Consider the following 18,828-nt stretch of genomic DNA (forward strand, 5'->3'; position numbering starts at 1 on the left):
GGAGGGAGGGGACATTGGGCTGTTTATTACACAAGTCCCCAAAGATTTATAATTACGTTTTCTTATTTTGAATATTGATTGGTTGCTTCATTAACTCTTTCGATACTCTCTCGATCAGTCCTTCCAATCTAAAGGCACTACCAAGCTGGACCCGTCTACCTTAGCCTTTAGAGCCATTCCCTCTCCCATTAAGTTGGGTGTCAAACTTTTCAACCACTAATAGTAATCTACAGGAGGGACAATCTTGTGTATCATTATTGAGGATGTACATAAATTTATCGGCCATTGTCTTATCCCTTTAGATCCCTGGTATTATTATTATCTGTTGCTAACTATTGTCTGGGTATATAATGTGGTGTGATTGTGAATATTGTCAGTGCGCTCACTGCCGGCACTCAAGCATCTACACAGCCTAGATTTTACTCTAGGAAACATAAGGATTTAGGTAATCTTTTAAAGGACGATTCGTCGTATTTTTTAAAAGGCTTTTAATTGGTTATTTTAGGTTAGGTTAGGTTATATTTGGTTAGATGATTGGGCTAGAAATAGAAGAAAAGCTACTGTGAAAATACGAAGAATCGCCCCTTAAGGGGCGTTGCCACGGAAGGGACTATACCCAGTTTTGTTAATAAATCAATGTACATGAGACTTTAGAAATTTTTAGCCATTTTTAAAGTTTTGATTATAAAACAAGAAATATTCCATCTTAAGTTGTGCTGCTAAAATATTTAATTACTAACATTAATTAAGTAGAAGTTTTTCTCCCCAACAATCAGAAAATTTCAGTATATTTTACAAAATACATATACCAATCTTTAAAACTCCTTTGACCTTTAAGATATTCTTTTATCATATTTAAAATGATATTAATCACATTTGAAGGATAGATTTGTAATACCGAGGCTACTCTTTAGTTGATCATGTCTGTCTGACTGTCCATATGTAATGATCATATTACTAAACAAGTTTCACAAAAATTTTCATTGTCATTAATGGGACTAGTGCACATTTTTTATCTCTTTAATTTTTTCTATATAAATATATACATAACATTTAGGTTAAAGAGTTTTAGATACAGCTTTCTATCTTTTTTTCATTTTCTGTTTTCTCTTACTCTAAATAGTTGACTACATTTTGTTTTTTATTTCAAACAGTAGTTTCGTAGCTATAATATGAATCGTCCTTGTTTTAAATACTCTATACTTATTTTTTAGGATGAACCGGATTCTTTCTCTTTGCCTGGTGGTTTTCACCATCGGAGCCACTCAAGGTATACTATATTTCTCAGGGAGGGAGGGGACATTAGACTGTAAATTACACCAGTACCCAAAGTTTTATACCACGTTATCTTATTCGTTGGGTCAAAATCTAGGGGTACTTAGGTTTGACTTTTGTTTGGACAGTTAAAAATTAGTAGTATTGAAACTTTTCAAGCAATAATCTTAATCTTGGAAAGGGTATTTTTTTTCATCATTTGGGATTTATATCAATTTATGTTTCATTGTCTTATCCCTTAACATCCCTGATACTTTTTATTATGAACAGAAAATAAATAGATCTTTCTCATTCAAGTATTTGAATTATGTTAGAAAAATTATTTAAAATTATAATCATTAAACACTAGATAAACATTATTTTACATCTCAACTTATCACTCCCCAAAAGCTTATGTTCAGAATTAAGGTATGACAAACGGCTTTTAAATAAAAACTCAATGCCAAATATGTTTAATTTTTAATGAAAAATATTTGTCTTAGGCTCTGTGCTGAGGGCTGATGGCATGATGGACATGTTCCAAGGCCTGATGAGCAACCCTGATGCCTTCGCCTCTTCCCTTGGTATGGAAAGAGTGAAGAGAAGCAACTGGGACAGAGAATTCAACCTTGAGAAGATGGGATTTCACTTCAGAGTCAAGTACCAGGATCCTTCCAACCGTCTCAAGGGCGGAGTTGCTGAAGTTGAATTCCAGGACTTCAGGAAGTTCATGCAGGGAGCTCCAGTGAAGTCAGTCAAGTTTGTCCTCACTGCTGACAGTGGAGATAAGTTTGCTGATGGCCTTTTCAACTTCAACATTGATTATGAACTTGGATTCCTCTTTGGAGGACAAGATTCTGGCAGAGTTTTCTATGAGAGAAAGATGGATGGAGACTTCTATGAGGCCAACTTTGAGTTCATGTCAGACAGTGAAGGAAACCCTGACAGGCCACCCACTGTCCAGCTTGACCTGAAGAGTGACTACAAGACCAAGGCTACTGGCAGACTTTTCTTTGATAACCACATCAAGGCCAAGGAATACCAGTGGGAGCTTGACTTCATCAACCAGGAGACATTCAAGGGTGTTTTCATCAGACCCAACCTCAAGAAGACCTACTCTTTCGAGGGTAAGTTCAACAAGGGAGAAAAGAAGGTTGATCTTGTTGTTGATTTTGATGGCAAGAAGTATAATGGATATGCTGATGTTGACTTTGATGGTACTCAGGGTCTTGTCAAGGTTAACTTTGATCTTGGACCTGCTGGCAAGTTTGACTTCCAGTTCAATGCCAAGAAGGACATGTCTGAGGCTGGTCTCAAGCTTTTCCTCAATGACAAGGACATTCTCACTGCTAAGCTGAAGGGAGTTTTGGACCAGGCCCCAAGATTGTTCAAGTATGAGGCCAGATACTCTGGTATGGTTGTTGGTGAGGGCAAGGTCAGAGTTCAGTATGAGAGATTCAAGGAGCTAAAGTTCCAATACCTGCCCAAGACTGGACTCACCTTTGACATGAAGGCTGATTTGAATGATGACAAGACTCTTAACTTCTTGGCTACTGCAACTGAAGATGAAGTCAAGAACTTTGAGGTAAAGTACAAGCTAAGCCCAGTCAATGATGATGCTACCATTGGATTCAATGCTATGGTTGACTGGTACATGAAGGACAGAAGCCCCTTCTACAGATTCTTCTACAACATGAACTGCCTGCACTGCCTGACGTCCTTCAAGTTCCAGTCCAACCTTGCCATGCAGAAGAACAAGCTGTACAAGTTCGACTTTGAAATCCTTGACCTTGAAGAGGATGGCAGCTCCCACAAGGAGGTTTACATTACCACCAACGACAAGTACTATGCTTTCTTCTCTGAGCACTTCTTGAACGAGATGGCTCATATGTTCAACTCATACCAGAAGTTCTACAAGGACTTTGAGATGGAGGGAGAATATAACCCTGGCAAGCACCTGAAGGTCACCACCAACAGAGAATGGTTCCAAACCCTGATGATTGAAAACATGGATGGTTACATGAGGAAGGTTGAGTTCAACGGCAAGGAGCTGTTTAAGGCTGGATTTGACAAGACTGGCAGACAGATCAAGCAGACTGTTGAGCTTCCATCTGGCCAGAAGGTTGACACCAAGCTTACCTGGGAGACTGACAATTTCTATGAAAACAAAGCCAAGATGACCTTCGATGGACCTGCAACCCAAAAGGTTGAGACTGAGTTTATGTGGAACATGACCCCTGCCACAAAGAAAACCTTTGCTGTTGGGGTTGCTGGAAACACTGAAATGCTTGGTGAGTTTGAGGTCAGCAGAGCCTATGAATATAAATACAATAATGGACAGCAACTTCTGGAAAGCAAGGGAATAACCAACCTGCCCTACAGCCCCCTGCCCGAGAACTTGCAAACTGAGATGGAGGCCAAGTTTAACACCTTTGAGGACTTCATGTTCAACTCCTATGTTATCTTGGCTGGTGAGAAGTTTGGCTGGGAATATGACAACAACACTGGATTCAAGTGGTCATTCTAAATCTTACCTAGAGATCACTCTTGACACAGGACCAACAATCAGGCTAATGTAAATTCCTTCAGTTCTATCAACAAAGAGCTTTCATCCTACAGCTTTGTGACTTAAGAGACGTTCCTCATTTTCCAAGTTACCACAACATGGGTTTTGGCTCATTCTGTTTATTTCTGTGAAAGTACAAATCTTTGTAAATAATGTAAATTTTGTATATAGCAATTAAGCAATAAATATGCTTGACATAAGACAATAAAAAACATTGAAAAAAATTGTTGATTTTTTTGTAGCGAAACTACTCTATAATTCACTGTGTCTGTCCGTAACGCTTTGGGAGAAACTGGATTATTGGGCATATTTAAGTATGGTGCATTGTTTGCCAAGTTGGTCACTTTACTGCACTACTTCTCCAATTTTGGTAACACCCTATATTTTGATCAGCTGAAATAAATTTCCTATTCGAGCCCTAGTTTCCTAAAGTGTACAGCAGATAACCCAATTATTGCAGACCCTATTTTCAGCGACTCCGGTCAAATGGAAAAGCGATTTAATGTATAAACGATTTATACATTATACATTCAAATATTTTAATTTTTCAAATTTTGATTTTTTTTAAGTTTGAAGCTTTTTTAGCTAGTAGCAAATATTGAGATAGTACGCGGAAGCTACGCACACTTTCGGAAACTAAATTCAGTTCATCTATATTTTGGTCTGTTGGGTGGTTCTAGGGTCCTAGTGGGCAGAAAAAAAGTTTCAGAGTCCCTGGATTTCTAGGTATCCATGAAGGTAGGTAACAAAAACAAAAAAAACATTTTTTCACGATTTTGAAAATTATTTTTTTATGATTCTAAAACAATGAAAAAAAGGTTTATGGCTCTAAAACGACTCTCCCACCCCCCCAAAAAAAACTTTTAAAAAAGCATACACAGGGTGTCCCAGAAGTGTGAAAATTTGTAAAATAGTCACATCTGTCTCTTTTGGTCTGTTTTTGGTCACTTAAGAATAAAGATAGAATTTTAATAAAATTACTTTGATTATTTTGAAAATATAAAATAATCCAAAAAATATAAAATTATTGATCTGGTCAGAAAACACTATGGCCTAACACACTTAGATACTTAGAAGAGTAATTTGAAAAAAATATCCAATTTGGACCAATTTTTAGCTCTACAGACGAAAAAATCACATTTACATTTATTGCTAGATATCCAAATTTTACTTTTTGTTGGACACCCTGTTAAACTAAAGTTTTGGCCAAAACAGCATTATGTGCGCTTTTTACATGAATAAACGATCAATTTGTTGTTTAACATGTATAGGTTTGATAAAAGATTGATGAAAAAATTAATTTCAAAATCGTTGCAAAATGTTTTTTATTTTTGTTTTTGTTACCTACTTTCATGGATAGCTAGATATCTAGACATCCAGGGAATCTGCAATTTTTTTCCTTTTCCTGTAGGGTCTTAGAACTACCCAACAAACCAAAATATAGAGTGTTACTAAAATTGGAGAGGTAGTACAGAAAAGTTGTCTATTTGGCAAATAATGCACCATATTTAACAATTTTAATAGTCCGACTGTTTAAAATCAGCGTTTAAGCCGCTTTTCTTATGATTTTTACATATACTTTGGATATTTTTTGGTTGTAATTTTTGTGGGTAATAATATCAAAATTAAATTTCCAGTTGGCATACAAAATTATTGTGACTATAGATGAGAGGGCAAGTATTTTTTTTACATATCTTCTCTATTATACCACAATAAAGATAAAATCCGATGTAAAGAAAGAAGGAGTTTTAAATGCGAGTCCTTAAGATAGTTTTTTTAACGGCTATAGGAGAAATAGGCCTGATTTTCCTTTTTTCAATATTTTATTAAATAGTGTAGTTAATCCTCTAAAGAAGTTGAGTTTGTATGAGATCATGACCGACCTACCAAGTAAGTTTTATATCGGATTAACTGATAACAAGAGAATCTTGGCTACAAACAATAACTAAAATTAAATAAAGTTTCAAAAAATTTGAAATAGTTATTCAACGCATCGTATTATATACAGCTTTCCGAGGATATTAAAACGAAAAAAATATAGGATTAAAAACATTTTATTCGATTTCTGGGTCCGATGGACCATATAAATCTATCAGATCTATTTTCAAAAGCTTATCTATAATTAGGGTCGGTCAGTCCGTCTGTCCGTCCGTCCGTCAGTCCGTAACGGATAGCTTTTTTCTTTAATTTAGACATTTTAGAATTGTCCTATCGATTTCAAACTTTGCATGATGATTCCTGTAGTAGTAAGATACGATTTAGAAAGCGTAGCAACTCTATAATCGTTACTAGAATGTCCGTACGTCCATTTTAACATGTTGATTTTTTCCTTTTTTTAACAACAATTGTTTATGTGATAAAATCATTCGATTGATCTGATTTTTGGAATACTGATTCCAATTACAATAAGGTACGATATTTTGAGCGAAGCATATCTATAATCAAGTCCTAAAAATGTCAATATGTCCTTAAACAGAATTCTGTATTTAAGAAGTTTTGCAACAAATTTATTTATAATTTTGTCAGAACTTATACATTCATTTATAAAAGCGAAGCTTTTCTATGATTAGGGTCGGTCCGTCCGTACGTCCGTAACGGATAGCTTTTTTCGCTAATTTAGGCATGTTAGAATTGTCCTATTGATTTCAAACTTTGCATGGTGATTTCTGTAGTAGTTAGGTACGATTTAGAAAGCGTAGCAACTCTACAATCATTACCAGAATGTCCGTACGTCCATTTTAAACATGTTGATTTTTTTACTTTTTAACAACAAATTTTTATGTGATCTAATAATCCGATTGATCTGATTTTTGGTATACTGATTCCTGGGACAACAAAGTACAATATTATAAGCGAAGCAACTCTATAATCAAGTCCTAAAAATGTATGTATGTCCATAAACATTATTCTGTATCAAGCAGTTTTTCTACAAGTTTACTTACAATTTTGCTTCGACATTTATACATTTATATTCTGATTATTCAGTTCTGACACTATACAAGTGTTAGTGTCCGTTTGTCCTACCGTTTCAGTGCTTCGCTTTTATGGATGTTGTCATCCTTGTTTATGTACATACAGTTCTGGAACTCTACAAGAGTTAATGTTCGTCTGTCATACCGTTTCAGAGCTTCGCTTTTATGGATGTTGTCATCCTTGTTTTCTATACAAATCAAAGAAGAGCCATAGGTTTTTGCCTGATGATAATATAAACTCGATATGATCAAAATAATATCCATTTATAACCCTTTTTAATTACATATGACTGCAAAGAGATAATAGAATAACAAGGATAACAATAAAAGCGAATCTCTAAAACAGTAGGTCAAACGAACATTAACAATTGTAGAGGGTTATAACTGAATAAGCAGAATAAAAATCTATAAAAGTCCAAACAAATTTTAAGTAAATTTGTTGCCAAATTGCTTAAATAGATAAAACTGTTTAAGGACATACTTACATTTATGACATGAATATAGTGTTGATTTGCATATGATTTGTGCCTTATTGTATTTAAGATAACTATTCCAAAAATCAATAAATAGAATAATTCTATCACATTAAAAATTGTTGTCAAAAAAGATAATTTCAACATGCCTAAATTAACGATTAGAGCTATCCGTTACTGACGGACGGAGAGACCCTATTTATAGAAAAACTTCGCTTTAGAGAAAGATTAAAAATTTTTGACATTGACAAAAATCAAATCAATTTATAGATAGTACAGAGCTGAAATACTGGATAAGGATTAGGACATACTAACGTTTGTAAACTTTATTATACATACTTCTATGGAGATTAGTGAGTTAAAAAGGCTACAACTACATCATTTTGTATTTGTATTCCCAACTTTTTCCTTAATCATTTTTCAAAGTTTGAAATCGATGGGACTAGACTTACAACATGCAAAAATTTATAATCAGAACTATTCGTTGAGGACGGGCCGATCTATTTGTAGAAAAGCTTTGATTTTGATGATACCTATTTAATATCTCTGGGGAAGGTTGATAGGAATATAGAACCACCCCTTATAAGCATCAATATTAACTAACCCTTCGTTTGCACGAACGTTGTCTGGTAGTCCAAACTGAGCAAGAGCATGGTTGCGCCTGTTTGGGGCAAAGGCATCCCCTTAATCTTACTTACACTGTTGCGCATCTGACAAAGCAGCACTGTGTACAACTTTTAAAGTCTTTAGTTATGACGGAGATTGGGTCAAGATTCGAACCCTATACCATTCCAATTCTGAAAGATTAAAATGGAACCATTAATGTTATTACGACTTTAGTAAAGCATTTAATTAACATTTAATTTCACAATGAAAAAAATGTTTAAATTTTGGTAAACTTATCCTAAAATATTTTCATTATTAGTCGAAACAAGGATGACAACATCCATGTAAAGCAAAAAAAATGCGTTAGACCAACGGAAAAAGTGTGTTTTAGAGCAGATATTTATTGTCATAAAAAGATTTATACATGTGTATACATCCCTGAAAAGTAAAAATCACAAAACCTATTTTATGAAATGTGTATTTTTCTTTTGTAGCATGACGAACAGACCGAAGGACCAAGAAAATTATATACTGGATCCTTGGTAATTGATTTTATTATCGATTGCATGATGATTCCTGTACAAGTGTACAATTTGGAAAGCATAAAAACCCTATTATCATTACCAGAAAGTTTGTTTGCTATAATTATCCTATTCATCTTATTTTTTAGAAAAATTGTTTCTATGACAACAAGTTTCAATGTTATAAGCAAAGAACATCTATAATCAAGTCATAAAAATGTAAATATGCCCTTAACATAATCCTGTATTCAGGCAGTTTTGCAACATATTTAGAATCAAAATTCTCTTTGTTTTGTAAATTAATATTCTATTTATTAAGTTGTCTACAAGTGTTGATGTTGGTTTGTCCTACTATTTTATTATATTGTTTGTAATGCCGCATTCTTATGCACAACACTTTCCTTGTTTTCTGATTCACCCTTATGCATGCATATTTTTTAAAGCATGATTATTCCTTTAACAGTTAGATACGATCTAGCAACTCTATAATCGTTATCAGAAAATCCGAACGTCCAAATACAACATGGTGCTTTTTAACATTTTTAACAAGAATTTTTATTTCATATAATCATTAATCACCCTATTTATTTGCCCTTTAACAATATCCTGTATTTAAGCACTCTTGCAACAAATTTACTTACAATTTGGTTCAAACTTATACATTTATATTCTGCTTTTTAAAATTTTGACACTCTACGAGTTTTTATGTTTGTTTGTCCTAATGTTTCAGAGCTTCGCTTTTATGGATGTTTTCATCCTTATTCAGAAAATAAATTTAAAACCACACTGCTTCAACTAACAAAAGTAAAAAAAAATTTTTCTTTTATGGTCTTTTGTCAAGCATTTATTTGCTCCATTGCTATTTACAGTATATACATACAATATAAAAAAAATTAACAAGTTTGTACTTTGTGTTTAAGACGTATTTTGAATAATTACTGGTCGTCATGTGTTTGTTGAATGAGGTTGAAGATATTGTCCCAAGTGACTGTGACTAGACTGAAACCAGGAGCTGAATGAATGATGGTGATGTCAGGTTTAGGTAAGTACGGGAAAGTCCATTCTCCAGCTGCCGGTATGATGACACAACGATGAGAAGTTATGCAGCATATCAGCCAGCCTCAAGCGGTCGTAAGTCTATTTAAGTTGGTGGTAGTGATTTAGAAAGACCACTTGAATCCCTGCTGTCTGTCATACTCCCAGCCGAACTTCTCGCCAGCGAGGACCATGTAGGAGGCAAAGTTGAAGTCAGTTGGGTTCTTGTATCTGGCCTCCATCTCGGTTTCAAAGTTCTCTGGCAGAGGGCTGTTGGGAATGTCAGTCATACCCTTGACAACCATGGTCTGCTCGCCGTTGTTGTATTGGTACTTGTAGTTTCTGGAGACATGGTAATTTCCAAGGTCCTCACAGTCTCCCTTAACATCGAACTTGAAGTTCTTGTTGGTTGGCTGCATGTCCCATTCGAACTCAGTCTCTATCTTGTTTTCCTCAGGGCCATCAAAGGTCATCTTGGCCTTGTTGTTGTAGAAGTTGTCAGTCTCCCAGGTGAGCATGGTGTCAACCTTCTGTCCGTTGGTGAGCTCGACAGTCTGCTTGATCTGTCTGCCATTCTTGTCAAATCCAGCCTTCAGCAGCTCCTTGCCGTTGAACTCAACCTTTCTCATGTAACCATCCATGTTTTCAATCAAGAAGACCTGGAACATATCAGTGTTGGTGGTGACCTTCAGGTACTTGCCAGGGTTCCATTCTCCCTCCATCTCAAAGTCCTTGTAGAATTTCCTGTAGGAGTTGAACATATGGGCCATCTCGTTCAAGAAGTGCTCAGAGAAGAAAGCGTAGTACTTGTCGTTGGTGGTAACGTAAACCTCCTTGTGGGAGCTGCCATCCTCTTCCAGGTCGAGAACTTCAAAGTCGAACTTGTACAGCTTGTTCTTCTGCATGGCAAGGTTGGATTGCATCTTGAAGGAGGTCAGGCAGTGCAGGCAGTTCATTCTGTAGAAGAATCTGTAGAAGGGGCTTCTGTCCTTCATGTACCAGTCAACCTTGGTGTTGAATCCAACGGTGGCATCATCATTAACAGGGGTCATCTTGTATTGGACTTCAAAGTTCTTGACCTCATCCTCAGTTGCGGTGGCGTGGAAGTTAAGAGTCTTGTCATCATTCAGATCTGCCTTCAAGTCAAAGGTGAGTCCAGTCTTGGGCAGGTATTGGAACTTGAGCTCCTTGAATCTCTCATACTGAACTCTGACCTTGCCTTCACCAACAACCATACCAGAGTATCTGGCCTCATACTTGAACAATCTTGGGGCCTGGTCCAAAACTCCCTTCAGCTTAGCAGTGAGGATGTCCTTGTCATTGAGGAAAAGCTTGAGACCAGCCTCAGACATGTCCTTCTTGGCATTGAACTGGAAGTCAAACTTGCCAGCAGGTCCAAGATCAAAGTTAACCTTGACAAGACCCTGAGTACCATCAAAGTCAACATCAGCATATCCATTGTACTTCTTGCCATTGAAATCAACAACAAGATCAACTTTGCCCTCAGCCTTGTTGAACTTACCCTCAAAAGAGTATGTCTCCTTGAGGTTGGGTCTGATGAAAACACCCTTGAATGTCTCCTGGTTGATGAAGTCAAGCTCCCACTGGTACTCCTTGGCCTTGATGTGGTTATCAAAGAAAAGTCTGCCAGTAGCCTTGGTCTTGTAGTCACTCTTCAGGTCAAGCTGGACAGTGGGTGGCCTGTCAGGGTTTCCTTCGCTGTTGGACATGAACTCAAAGTTGGCCTCATAGAAGTCTCCATTCTTCTTCCTCTCATAACGAACTCTGCCGGAGTCCTGGCCACCGAAAAGGAAGCCAAGTTCATAATCAATGTTGAAGTTGAAAAGGCCATCAGCCCAGACGGCTCCGCTGTCAGCAGTGAGGACAAACTTCATAGCCTTGACAGGGGATCCCTTGACAAACTTTCTGAAGTCCTGGAATTCAACTTCAGCAACTCCGCCCTTGAGACGGTTGGAAGGATCCTGGTACTTGACTCTGAAGTGGAATCCCATCTTCTCAAGGTTGAATTCTCTGTCCCAGTTGCTTCTCTTCACTCTCTCCATACCAAGGGAAGAGGCGAAGGCATCAGGGTTGCTCATCAGGCCTTGGAACATGTCCATCATGCCATCAGCCCTCAGCACAGAGCCTAAAATTAAAACAAGATTTCTATAAATTGTTCATAGAGCTAAAGATGCAAAGTTAAAGCATATACTAGGGGCAACGCCCCTAAAGGCTTCGAGGGGCACTTGTGGATAGGGAGAAGTTGTCAACCAACTAATTTACATTTTGATTTCAAAAAGGGGTGACTTCTCTTGAGATGATACTTTACTGAATAGGAAAACTATATCTGTCAAGCTGTTAGCAATAGAATAAGCTACAGACAGACACCCTGTTAATTCCATAAAAGAATAATTAGTTAACCATTTTTGAATTTCTTAGAATTCATTACTGTTTAAATTCAAAACTTTATAAGTAGATAGGCAAGTTTTTAATGTTTCTTTTTAAATAAAATTTTGCAAGGAAATAAATAGCATCTGAATGCTTTGAATATGTTTAAAAGTCACGAAACCTTTAATTAGTTAAAACTAATAAACTATTGAGTTAGGTATATGAATGAATTTCAGTGAATTTTAAATAATTATGTTTTTTCAAATATTTTATTTGTGCATATATCATTTACTTAGAATCGGTAGAAAAATTTGTATCATGTGTATAAGTGAAAAAATATTTTTAAAAGTAAAATACTATCAATATTTCCAACAACTTATATTTAAAAATTATTAGCCATTACATTACACGATTATTCATTTTTGTATCTAACTATAATTTTTAAATATGAAATATTAAAGAATATTTACCATTGCAGGCGCCAATAATGGCGATCACACCCAAGAGAATTAATCGGTTCATCCTGAAATTAAAAAAAAAATATTAAGATGGTTAAAATCAAAATATATCACGCAAGCTCCTCTTTGTATAGCCTTAAAACCTCCAAAACGGCAAGGATGAATGAGTATGTTTTTCAGTTAAAGAAAGTTTAGAATAATTAATTCATTTTTAAGCTTCCTCCCCCCCAAAAAACAGGGATCTTAAGAGATAGCACTATTGGGTTGATATATTGATGTACATATCATAAAATGAAAATGTAAAATGGTAAGGTAAGGTAAGGTTTTTAAGCAATCAAATGAATGGACTTATTTGAGCACCAATATATTTACAGTCCTATCTTCCTCAAACAAAGATTTTTTTTTTGCAAATTTAGTGTGAAAATTGAGTTTTTTAGCCCCCAACCCCCTCCCCCATTTTCATAACAAAAAGGATGAAAATTCCTTAAAAGCTGAAAATAAGGGGGGGGGGGGGAGAAGGCGATATCTAAAGTTTAATTAAAAGTAAAGTAATAACATAAAATCATACTAATTAAAGTTTAATTAATTTTTTTTTTAAATACAAAAGTAGTATTATTATGACAAAATCATTTCTAGCAACCTAAAAATTTAACTAGAAACCATTAAAAACGTTGGGGACAGGTCCCTACGAGATTAAAATAATCAAACTTAAAAATTGTAAATCAATTTTGTTGTAACTGAAAAATAAGAATAAAATGTCTACAAAATCACAATTACAAAAAAATAAGTTTAGAAATCAAATACTTTCAGTTTAATTACAAATTGATCATAATAAAATTAATTTTTAACAGTATTATGAAAAATAGCTTAAAGCCTGCCTAGTTAAAGCTCACCTTAGACGTCACAGTCCTAGAGTTGACTCTAGTGTATTGTCTGAGTGCAGGCAGTGAGCGCACTGATGTCTCCCAGAGATTCTCAACCTTATATACCCGGCTCCGACATAGTAACTCACACCCGGCCTTCCACTTTTGAGCTGCCCATTATTCCTACCCCATTCTTGTTTTGATTGATTTATTATAAAAAATATAGTAGACAAGTTAATGTCATTATCATGAGGGATTATAAGGGATAAGGCAATGGATAATTAATTGATTCACATCTACAAAGATGATAAACAAAATTAACCCTTTTCTAGATTCGAGTTAGTGTACAATTTTACACCAATTGTTTGGAACCAACCAATCGAAACTGGAAATGAAGGAAGGGGTTTAGGTCATAAGGTTTACTTGGTATATAGCCCTGTACAGCACTTGTACTTTTTAGGGAAGCTTTATAAATGTTCAGAGGTGGTTTTGTCCTTTGCTCTCCAGCCCTCTGCTAGAGACGAGGGGCGAAGCAATTAGCGTATATAAAAGGAACACGATGTATTATTGTGTAGCGAAGGATCTTGTAATCCACTGAACCTATATGGTTCTGCTTTACAGTTAAGCTTCTCATAGGTCAAGGTAACGTTTTAAACTATTTTTGGGGGGAGTACCACCATCCTTCATGATAAATAGTCCCTAGAAAGAATTTTTTTTTACTTTTTCTTTTTAAAGCCAAAACTGAAAGAGAAGCGTCTTCTTACCTCCCCCCTCTCACGATTCATACAAGTGTCCATACATGCCTCTAGGGGCGTAGTCGCTAATAGTATATATGATGACCTAAAAAACTAACATGTATATTTGTAAACAAGGCTCTTTGTGATTATATAAGTATTCTCTAAGAGTACGCTCAATATATCAGAGATTTAGGGAAGCTTTTTATAATGCCTATAAAACTGACGTCATGCTGGCGTAACATTTGTCAACTAAAATGTATACTGGCCTGCCATTGGTAATTTAGTCTGTATATTGGCCTATCATTAGTCATTTGTATTGTATGACGTCATTTTTTAGAGGCACTATAAACAGGGCTTATACACAAATTTCAGCATTCATAATTATCCTCCCCCCTTCCCGTATTTAGAAATAAAAATAAATTAAAACTAATGGAAGGTTTATGTATTTTGGGAGAAAATACCTCCACCATCCCAAGAGAAATCGCCCCTGAAAAAGATAAACCCCAAAATCAAAAAAAAATAAAATGTATAGTGGAGGTTTGATTCTCTCCCCCCCCTCTCTATAAAATGTCCCTAGAGGCATCAAAAGGTCTAACAGCTAATGTATAATAAAAAATTGATGCTACTTTTTATATCCCTACATTCTAATACAACTAAATTGAGGCATATTTAAGCCACTTTATAGTCAATCATCTCTTAACAAATATTTAAAATATACAATGTCTGTGGATCTTCCTCTGTTACTAGGGGATCTTATGGGATAAGACAATGGATGATAAATTGATAAACATCCCCAATGATGATCAGCTAAATTACTCTTACATATGTTTTTAACAAACCAATCAAAATTCAGCAACCCAAAGTTTTTATATCGGTGTTTAAAATCTTTGGGTATCGGTTTAATTTACAGTCCAATGTCCCCTCCCTCCCTGTCTGTTACTAACTATACTTTTCTGTGATTTCAGGATAAAGAGAGGGGTAATCATAAATTTAATACCAGTTTTGTTAGCCTGGGCCTTCAATCCTTCAGGGCTAACAAAACTGGTTTAAATTATAAAATTTTTCATTTTAGTATCTGCAGAAAGCTCTCTCTCTAATACGAAGCGAAAAGTAACTATTATCATATTCTTATTCTATTTTCATTGTCAAATTTAGACATAGTAACATATCATTATCAGGTCCGTAGCTATCCGTTACGAATGTACGGACAGACCCCAAATTTATAAAAGCTTAGATTTTTAAAAAGTATATATTTTAAAACAGATTTTTAAACTATTTTCTTATTCCTGAAAAAAAAATATTTTCTTTCCCTATAAACAAAGAATTTGAGATATATAATGTCAAGTTTTGAAATTTAAGATTCTTCTTTCAGTAATTTTTAGAAAATAATTTATTCTATATAACATATTTGTATGATATAATAAACCTTACATTGTATATTAAAAGTATATATGTTTCTAAAATTAAAAAAAATGGTTCTAGAGCATCTTCTCTATAAGTGACTTTATTTTTAAAAATATTTTTGAGTTTCGATCATTATGGATGTTGTCATCCTAGCAGTTGATGGGGTTTATGGGTATTATCGTCCATTGTCTTATCCCTTGAAAATATTGTAACTGATACAATCCGTTTAGAAAAGTAGCAGGATGTCAGTGTATCTGTTGCTTAAGATCTCTCTTACAGCTGGACCGACATGGTTTTCCTTTACAGTGAAGCTTAATATATGCACAGGGAAGTTTTATAATTATTTTATCGCATATCTTAATATATGAGGTAGTAAATTTTTTTGTCTGTAGCTTAAGATTTTAATAACTTTTGAACCCAGGATGGTTTTAGGTTATTTGATTAATATATCTAAGTTTGGTTTTAGGCTATTTTCCTACTTTACTTCTTCGAATACATACTTCCTAGATGCTAAGAGCGCAGCCGCTAGTACTATATATAAAGTGGTCATTTTTTGCCTGACAATTAAGATTTCAATATATACTGATTTGATTGGGTTCCCCTTTTAAGGGAAGTTTGAAGTAGGTCCCGGGAAGATTTTATAATATTTTTGGTTGCTGATAGTCTTGAGAAGGTTTAGGTATACTTTGGCTTCCTCCTTAACACTCTTACTACTAGATGCTAGGGTCGCAACCACTAGAGTGAACATATAGAAGTATACACAATACTTAGATTTCAATGATTTTTCCTTCAATTATTTGTCGACTTTTGGCTAACTTTTAGAGCACCTTCACCAAGAAAAAAAGCCTATTTAGGATAATTTTCTATTTTTCCTGCTGATGCAAGTTAAGTAATTTTACTATTTTTAGATTAAAAAATATACTTTTGAAAAAATCCTTATCGAGCTAAAAAATAATAATAAAATTGATGTGTATGTATAAAAACAAGAATAACCTAATTTCATACAGCGTAGTAAACGTTATTGTGGTAATAATCCGCAAGATGTTAACCTTATTACAGGTCGAAATTGAGAACATTATAATCAAAAACATTGAAGGAAGGACAAACGAACATTAACACTTGTAGAGTGTAAGAACCGAATAAACTGAATATTAATGCATATGTCTAATTCTATACAAAATTGTAAGTAAATTTGATGCGAAACTGATTAAATTCATGTTACTGTTTAATGACATACTGACGTATTTAGGACTTGATTATAGAGATGCTTCGCTTATAACACTATACCTTGTTGTAATAGGAATAAGTATTTAAAAAATCAGATTAATAGGATGATTTAAACATCAAAAAATATTGTTGTCAAAAAAGTAAAAAATCAGCTTGTTTTAAATGGACGTACGGACTTTCTGGTAACGATTATAGAGTTGCTTCACTTTCTAAGTCGTACTTAACCATTATAGGAATCAGCATGCAAAGTTTGAAATCGATAGGACAATTCTAACCTGTTTAAACCTGTAACGGACGGACGTACCGACCCTAATTATAGAAAAGCCCCCCTTTAAAAATGGATGTATAATATATGTACGTGGATATTATGAGAGGGGAAAACTTGTCGTCAATCTAGCTTGCTAACATGGAACTCGTTTTTTGGTCATTTCGTCCATTTATTAGGAGAGGAGGGAATGGGGTAAAGCGAGTGGAAGAGGGGTAATCGTTATTTAGGCCCGCTGCTGTTTTAATTTTATTAGAGAATATGAAAATCTGGCGCAAGAACCAGGTAATAAGATACCCACAGAAACAAAGTAATCATAAGAGAATTTAAACCTCTATCAGTACTACAAATTTTATAAAAAAATTCTCAGGCTATATAGCCTATGACCTAAAGCCTGACACAGAGCCCGATGCTAGCCTGAGAAATTGTATGGAATTTGGCCCAATGTCTTAACAGAACATAACATTTGTTATAGGTTCAATAGACCATGGAAGTACAACCTTTTGATTGCACTACTCTTGTTTGAAAGTTTTTTTTTGTAATAGATGGACGGACGGACAGAAGAATCCATAGAGGATCTGTTCCACTATTGCCTTAGAAATAGCTCAAATTTTTTCCAGAAATATCCAGAGCAAGTTTTATAAAAAAAAACTTGTAGTAAATCACGTATAAAAAGTATAAAGCATTTTGTTCATATTTTTAATACTCAATATATAAATATAGTAGATATGTACAATATGGGCCAATAAAAACATAGCGAAAAAACAATTCGGCCAAATTATTGGTTAGAAAATTTACACATTTTGGTATGAAAGGGCTGTTATTTCTTCATTTCGTCCATATAAAAAAAAGTCAACTATAAATAGTTCTCTACGAGTCGAATAGAGCCCCTAGATGCTAGGGGCGCAACCGCCAGGAAAATCCTAACACTTTATGATATGACTAGCGGATCGCCCCTAGAGGCCTCTAGGGGAAGTCTACCATTCACTTTTAATTGTATTTCTATAAAGTGAAAGAAATTTTTTTGGGGGGGGATTTTCTAGGGGTAGTTTATCTTGGGATGTTGGACACACCCTTCCCCAAAATAGTTAAAAACCTTCCTTGGGTCTATAAGAAGCTACTCTGTAAAGGAGACCTATTTCGGTTCAGCGGTTAGCGAGATCCTTCGCAACAGACAAAAAAAGCTTACTACTTATATAATCGGATTTATTTTGAAAAGCCTAATCCTTCAATGTTTTCAAAGCTACAACTTAGTAACACAACTCTATTATAGTATTTGCACATTTTATGTACTCAAGTAGTTCTTCCTTAATTTATTTTCTCTGCATGTTATTTGTGTACTTTTTAATATAAAATGAAAAAATAAGAAACTAAAGTGCCCCTTGATAAAAAAAACTTAGACGAGACTTTTTTGGTAATTATCAGCTATGGATTTATTATTACTTGGATCTTACACCAGATTATCATGTACTTTAATTAAGCGAAACTTGTAGCTGGCTAGAATAATGATCCCCCTTATCCACCCCTTTTACCAAATACCCTCCCCTTCTACTGGATGAATGAACTAACCAATACATGATATCCATGTTAGCACCCTAAATTGACAATAATTTTCACCCTGTCATAATATCCACGTATAATCTACATTCATCGTGTAAGGACAAATACTTACTTCTTTAGGACTTTATTATAGAAACAGGAATACCCCAATTACAGAAAAGCTTAGTTTTTGTAAATATTATTTATTCTCCAGGTATTTTTTTGTCCTATTAATAATACTAGCTGGTACGCCTTAGCATCTAGGGACTCTTTATTCAGAGGGGCAGAGATGGGTTGTACTAGTAAAATAACTTACAACCATCCCAAGACATAAATCTAAAAATAAAATAGCCTTAAACCACCACAAGAACTATGTGAAGTTTACCTGAATTGGAAAACCCTTCTGGTTTAGGCTACACACAAATTTTTTTTTACTTTTTTATATAATAGGATTTATTTTTCTGACATAGTCATCCTTGATAGTGTTAGTATATGCTTTATGAGGCCCCTATTTTTTAAA

At 34.7% G+C, this 18,828-nt stretch overlaps 2 protein-coding genes across 2 annotated transcripts; one reads left to right on the forward strand and one right to left on the reverse strand.

Moving 5' to 3' along the window:
- Positions 1 to 345: 345 nt before the first annotated feature.
- LOC145326893 (uncharacterized) lies at positions 346 to 3,973 on the forward strand. The gene is made up of 3 exons (XM_080170334.1): positions 346 to 445; positions 1,215 to 1,270; positions 1,758 to 3,973. Exons 2-3 carry the CDS (start codon positions 1,216 to 1,218, stop codon positions 3,779 to 3,781), a joined length of 2,079 nt encoding a protein of 692 aa, XP_080026460.1. The 5' UTR covers positions 346 to 445; position 1,215; the 3' UTR covers positions 3,782 to 3,973.
- Positions 3,974 to 9,207: 5,234 nt separating this feature from the next.
- LOC145326894 (uncharacterized) lies at positions 9,208 to 13,270 on the reverse strand. The gene is made up of 3 exons (XM_080170336.1): positions 13,167 to 13,270; positions 12,286 to 12,338; positions 9,208 to 11,573 (listed from the first exon to the last, which is right to left on the reverse strand). The coding sequence occupies exons 2-3, from the start codon at positions 12,335 to 12,337 to the stop codon at positions 9,553 to 9,555; spliced, it is 2,073 nt and encodes a 690-aa protein (XP_080026462.1). The 5' UTR covers position 12,338; positions 13,167 to 13,270; the 3' UTR covers positions 9,208 to 9,552.
- Between the last annotated feature and the right edge of the window lie 5,558 nt (positions 13,271 to 18,828).

The sequence above is a fragment of the Acartia tonsa genome, chromosome 8 (assembly GCF_053477335.1).
Source record: "Acartia tonsa isolate MP-2025a chromosome 8, ASM5347733v1, whole genome shotgun sequence".
In the NCBI taxonomy this organism is placed as follows: domain Eukaryota; kingdom Metazoa; phylum Arthropoda; class Copepoda; order Calanoida; family Acartiidae; genus Acartia; species Acartia tonsa.

Excerpts from the sequence above, each read along its gene's own strand:
- LOC145326894 (XM_080170336.1), bottom strand. The coding sequence starts at position 12,337 with ATGAACCGATTAATTCTCTTGGGTGTGATCGCCATTATTGGCGCCTGC. Across the intron at positions 11,574-12,285 it reads CATTATTGGCGCCTGCAATG|GCTCTGTGCTGAGGGCTGAT; the intron begins GTAAATATTCTT and ends TTTTAATTTTAG.
- LOC145326893 (XM_080170334.1), top strand. The coding sequence starts at position 1,216 with ATGAACCGGATTCTTTCTCTTTGCCTGGTGGTTTTCACCATCGGAGCC. Across the intron at positions 1,271-1,757 it reads CACCATCGGAGCCACTCAAG|GCTCTGTGCTGAGGGCTGAT; the intron begins GTATACTATATT and ends TATTTGTCTTAG.